The sequence below is a fragment of the Blennius ocellaris genome (genome assembly GCF_963422515.1).
Source record: "Blennius ocellaris genome assembly, chromosome: 9".
NCBI lineage: Eukaryota > Metazoa > Chordata > Actinopteri > Blenniiformes > Blenniidae > Blennius > Blennius ocellaris.
In genome coordinates, this window is record NC_137658.1 from 1,684,512 (window position 1) to 1,690,735 (window position 6,224).

At 44.6% G+C, this 6,224-nt stretch overlaps 1 protein-coding gene across 1 annotated transcript; it reads left to right on the top strand.

Moving 5' to 3' along the window:
- Positions 1–3,034: 3,034 nt before the first annotated feature.
- Positions 3,035–4,882, top strand: lingo2 (leucine rich repeat and Ig domain containing 2; the record flags this gene model as incomplete). Its single annotated transcript, XM_080502714.1, has 1 exon — positions 3,035–4,882. The coding sequence occupies exon 1, from the start codon at positions 3,041–3,043 to the stop codon at positions 4,880–4,882; it is 1,842 nt and encodes a 613-aa protein (XP_080358840.1). The 5' UTR covers positions 3,035–3,040.
- Between the last annotated feature and the right edge of the window lie 1,342 nt (positions 4,883–6,224).

A 6,224-nucleotide genomic window follows, 5' to 3' on the forward strand; every position in this document is an offset into this window, starting at 1 on the left:
TGTGACCAGTGCAAACAAGCCCCGGCCCGCGACGACACATGTTCTGGTCTCGTCCAGATGTTGTACACTTGTTGGCAATCTATTTCCAAGACATTCTCCACAATATGTGGAACTCGAGTTGATCCATCCCCCAATGTTTTTACTGTTCGCTGTCGCTCCGGGCGCCACTCCTCTCCCCGTGTTGCTTTATAAATATGATGGTCTTTTGCTGCCTGCTAGCCAGGAGGCAACCCCCCCCCCCCCCCCCTCCCCCCCACACTCACATTTTCAAAAATAACATTGTTTGCACCAGAACGTTCACAAAAGAAATGTCAACCACACAAACCCACATAAAAAGCTGGTTAAGAGCGACGGTGAGCATGCCGGGCCTCTAGGTGGCAGTGTAACGAGGAGTGCTTGTAAAGCGTCGGTGATTGTAAATGCAAACGGTTCACACAAACGGGAAAAATAAGCGGTGCTTTTACAGCATCCGTCGTCATCACAGGAGAAAAAACTGTAAAGGCGGGTCTCTTGAACTTGGTTTCCCCCTGAGGGTGAACGTGCAATGAGTTTTCACACATAATCCTTCTCAGTGACTTGTAGCTTCAGTTATATGGAAACAAAAGGCCCAAATGCATTGAAATATCGCCGTTCTCTCTACGCATAATGGAGCTCTTATACAACTCAAATGGAAGGATACATGGCCTTTAACATGAGCCTTTAACAGGCTCATGTTCCATTCTGTGTTTTACTAAATTTATGCCCTACCCAGATATTTTTATATTTGTATATTTTTATTTCCTACTTTTATATTCTATTCTATTGTATTTTACAACATTCCTAGGTACCAGATTGCTGCAACAAAACAATTTCCCTTCAGGGATGATTAAAGTTATTATCTATCTATCTATCTATCTATCTATCTATCTATCTATCTATCTATCTATCTATCTATCTATCTATCTATCTATCTATCTATCTATCTATCTATCTATCTATCTCTCTCTCTCTCTCTCTCTCTCTCTCTCTCTCTCTCTCTCTCTCTCTCTCTCTCTCTCTCTCTCTCTCTCTCTCTCTATCTATCTATCTATCTATCTATCTATCTATCTATCTATCTATCTCTCTCTCTCTCTCTCTCTCTCTCTCTCTCTCTCTCTCTCTCTCTCTCTCTCTCTCTATCTATCTATCTATCTATCTATCTATCTATCTATCTGTCTATCTGTCTCTCTGTCTCTCTGTCTCTCTGTCTCTCTGTCTCTCTGTCTCTCTCTATCTATCTATCTATCTATCTATCTATCTATCTGTCTCTCTGTCTCTCTGTCTCTCTGTCTCTCTCTCTCTCTCTCTCTCTCTCTCTCTCTCTCTCTCTCTCTCTATCTATCTATCTATCTATCTATCTATCTATATGGCCAATGGATTATGGAGGTTATGTATCATATTTATTTTAAAAATATTAGATGTACCATTGGGTACCACTAACAATTCTGTTACCTGGCAGCCATTTATGTCTTTGTCTTAAGCATCAATATGTAACCCAAGTGAAGATGCTCATTAGGAAATTGATGTAAAGGTTCTGTGTTTAAATTCAGTGTATAATTGAAAATGCATCTTTTCCCCGTTTGTGCCCAAGTTTCCTCCTACAGATTAAAACTGTGTCTTTCTTGTCAGTGGCATGTGTCCCTCAATTGGATGAAGACGTATACAAAGTGGATCTCTGCATGAAATACGTCCGATATGTATTAGAATGGTCAGATGAGTGAACATCACTCCACTGCACCGATGAAGGTGAATTCATGAAACTGAGTGTAGAATTGATTCGTCTCTGTCTCTGAGCTCTTCACACATCAGAGACACGTGTTTTTCTTCCTTTCTTTCATTTTGTTTTTTCAACCGAATGAATTTGTTTGATTTACATGAGCATCCCATCATAGTATCTCTGCACCTTAATCTGTTAGCGAAGCCCGAAGCCCGAGGCAAAAATTCAGATTATTCTTGTCAGCGTTTAATTCCAGCACAGTCCATGACACACCAAATGAGGCGGCGAAGGTTTGCAATCATTGCAGCCTGTCACCCAGTCTGTTTGTTGCAGGCGGCGGCCCACTTCATGCGTCTATCCCATGTGCTGATATGAAATATTTGATCGCCCCCTATGGATGAAGCGGCAGCTCACAGAAATTCGTTTTTAAGATGAACCGCGCTGTCTTTCTCTTAATGCCTCTTTCAAAGCTGTGGTTTTATGAATAGATTTGTTTTGCCTACTGTCTCACTGAAGGGCTGAACTGGATTAAAAACATTGACGATTCTCGACTTTTCTTCATTGGCTTTTGTGGTGAGATTTGTAATCACAACCATTATATTCCGCCAACAATAAATAATGCTCTGTAGTCATTATTCTGTGTTGATTGGGTTCAATTGCAATTATTGCCAAATGCTACTTTATTTAATTCAGCCGCCGCACTTGATCTTGAGTTGTTTCCTTTGTGAGCTTGACTGAATGATATTTCCCAATGTTATTATATTCAAGGTTAGTGAGAGACGGAATGTGTGTGAGAGGGGAGAAAAGAAGCGTTGTCTCGCCGAGATGAAACATGAACGAACAAGTCGGCGTGATGTGTGTTTTTTGTCTTCAATTTAAAGTAAAGATGTTTAAACATCCTTCAGCGAGCAAGAAACTGTAACCTGGTACAATGGATTACTGGAGCCGTTTCAGATTAATTTAACAATATATTTGATTGTCTTTGAATCAGAATAGCTCACATAGCTCCTCTGGGATTTCACCGTAAGCAGCACAGTGGTTTGATGAATAGCAGTGAAGAAGAGACAGTAGATTTTAACTGACAGCAAAAATATGCAAAAGTTCTTCAATCGCTGAGTGGAAACACCACCACAGTGTGAATCGCAGCAACTTGTTCAATGTCCCTCTTTAATGGGAGAAGCTATTATCAGCAGCTTCTGCCATATTTCCTCACAGTGCCCGACTATTCACGACTACAAGGTCTAGCCTGCGTGATTAAGCTGTTCCCCTGTTTTGTCCTCTCTTGTCTTGCAGAACCGTGACAGAATGGTCGACTGTATGAGCAAAGTCATGCTGCACACGGTCGTGTCATGCTGGCAACCGTTCCTGGGACTGGCCCTGGTGGCCGTCTTCGCCGGATCCACCCTGGGATGTCCCTCGCGCTGCGAGTGCTCGGCGCAGACCAAGGCGGTCGTCTGCCACCGCAAGCGGATGACGATCATCCCCGACGGCATCCCGACCGAGACCCGGGTCCTGGACCTGAGCAAGAACAAGCTGACAATGATCCACCCCGATGACTTTATCAACTTCCCCGGGCTGGAGGAACTTGACCTCAGCGGAAACGTTATCAGCTACGTTGAGCCCGGAGCGTTTAACGCTCTGTTTAACATGCACTTGCTCAGCCTCAAGAGCAATCGAATCAAGCTCATCCCACTGGGCGTCTTCACGGGCCTGGCTAATCTCACCCGACTGGATATAAGCGACAACAAGATCGTCATCCTCTTGGATTACATGTTCCAGGACTTGCACAATCTGAGATTTTTGGAAGTGGGCGACAATGATCTGGTTTACATTTCTCACCGTGCATTCAGTGGACTTTTAAGCCTGGAGATTCTGACCCTGGAAAGGTGTAACCTTACAGTCGTACCCACCGAGGCCCTCTCCCACCTGCACAACCTGGTCAGCCTCCATCTACGATACCTCAGCATTAGCACTTTGCATCCGTACTCGTTCAAGAAACTGTTTCGCCTGCGGCACCTGGAGATTGACAATTGGCCTTCGCTCGACCACGTGCCGGCGAACACGCTGCACGGCCTCAACCTGACAACGTTGTGCGTAACCAACACCAACCTGTCCTCCTTTCCTTACCAAGCGCTGAAGCACCTGCCCTACCTGACCCACCTGAACCTGTCCTTCAACCGGATCAGGCATATTGAAGGGGGCATGCTGATGGAGCTGGTCCGCCTGAGGGAGCTGCATTTGGTCGGCGCTCAGCTGTCCACCATCGAACCCTACGCTTTCCAGGGCCTGCGGGGTCTCAAGGTCCTCAATGTGTCACACAACCGACTGGACACACTGGAAAAGGGGGTTTTTCAGTCCCCTGAAGCTTTGGAGGTTCTTCTGATTGACAACAACCCACTGGTGTGTGACTGTCGCCTCATGTGGATTTTTCAGAAGAAGCACTCCATCTTCTTTGGGGAGTCGCAGCCGGAGTGCAGCACGACCGAGGGCATCCGAGGCCGGCCGTTCAAGGATTTTAAGGAGACTCTCCTGTCCTACTATGTGACGTGCACCAAGCCAAAAATCCGTGAAAACAAAACACAAACAATCACTGTGGACGAGGGCCAGCACGCAATGCTGCGCTGCAGTGCCGAGGGCACGCCGAGACCCACGGTGTCCTGGGTGTCCCCACGTCGACGGCTGCTGACGAACCGCAGCCACGGCAGGGTGACGGTCCACAACAACGGCACGCTCGAGATCAAGTCGGCAGAGGTACAAGACAGCGGCGTTTACCTCTGCCTGGCGTCCAACACTGCTGGGAATGACACCCTGATGACTTCGCTGGCGGTGAAGAGCTTGGGGTCGCTGTACGCCAACAGGACCCAGACCACCCCAGACTCCAGCAACGCCACTGCCAACGGGACGACTGGCATGACTCTCGGCTTGGACCTTAAAACTATTTTAGTGTCAACAGCCATGGGTTGTTTCACCTTCCTGGGCGTGGTCTTGTTTTGCTTCCTGCTCCTTTTCGTTTGGAGCAGAGGAAAAGGAAAACATAAAAACAACATCGACGTTGAGTACGTGCCCCGGTCGAAGTCCAACGGCACCAATGTTGACTCGGCGGAGGGACAAGCCGGTGGCCGTCGTTTTAACATGAAAATGATGTGACTTCTTTTATAGACTCAATATTATGCATTGTGGAAATGCCCAAAGTACAATGTATTTTTTTGGAAATCAGATGACTGAACTTCTCACCACTGCAGGGAGAGTGGCAGGGAAAAACTCTGGGGCGTCATACCATTATGAGCAGTACTTTAAATCACGGGATCTTGTCATAATGCTTGGATACTGTGTCTCAAATAGTGGGAACTCTTATAAAATTGCCAGCAGGCAGTTTCTTTGGCGTGGGCGCCGCTCGCACCATGTGGACCTGGAGGTGGGGGGAGTAGGTGTCATTTATCAGCTTTTTGAAGTTTATACGCCCAAAAAAAGAACCCTACTGTTTGGGGTTGACTCTAAAGACTCAGCTGAACCGTGTACAGTACAAATTTGTATCTATGCTATTAACCTACTTTGTTTAGTCTTGCGCCATGCTTATTCACAAAACAGTTCAAAGAAACAGACCATTATTTCTTATGTTCGATATTTTGCATACGTGTACTTAATGCCCCATTACGTACATGTATGTATGTATGTGTTAATTCTGAAAGAACTATTCACAGCAATATTCATGGGATGCATTAGCCAAAATTGATATAACCCTTCATGTTGAGCGGGAACACCATTCAGAGTTTCCATTAATTCCGGAAGGGCTTCTATGGCTGATTATTTGTCCCTGCTACTCTAATTGACTTCTAAATAATTCATATATATTATTGAACAATTAATAATCAAATTAAGGGAAAATATTTATGAAGAAGAGAGTTTTACAAAGATCAGTCTTTAAACACTGTTCAGGAACTAACGGAGCGGATCGTCACACGATGACCCGGCATCCGGTCAGAGTACCTACACAAACCACCCTTTTGTCCTCTTTTCGTCTCTTTTTATTCCTTTAACTGTACATTTGCTGGTTGGCAAACGACATGTGTCAATTTTACTACAGTGACATTTGCATCATTTTCCCCAGTAGGAAAATTTGGACTTTGTTGTGGTAGTTCTTCATTTTGTTGTTGAATCATTTAGATTGTGAAAACCTCTAAAGTAAAAGTAAAAAAAAAAAAAAATGTATGTGAAATAAATGAAGATGTATTTGTACCAATGTGTCTGACTAAATGACTAAAGCAGAACTGAACCTTTTTTCCCCCCCCCACAATCTCTTTGTTATCTGTATATTTGCTTTCTTCTCCTCAGGCAAGACGATTTCTCCAACATGCCTTTGACATGTCAGAATCAGAATCCTTTTTTCGTCAATATGCATATGCTTCAATACACACAGTGGGATTGCAGATCTGTCAGCAAAAAAGGAAAAAAAGCAAACACAATAAACGCGGATAAAATGTACACGTTC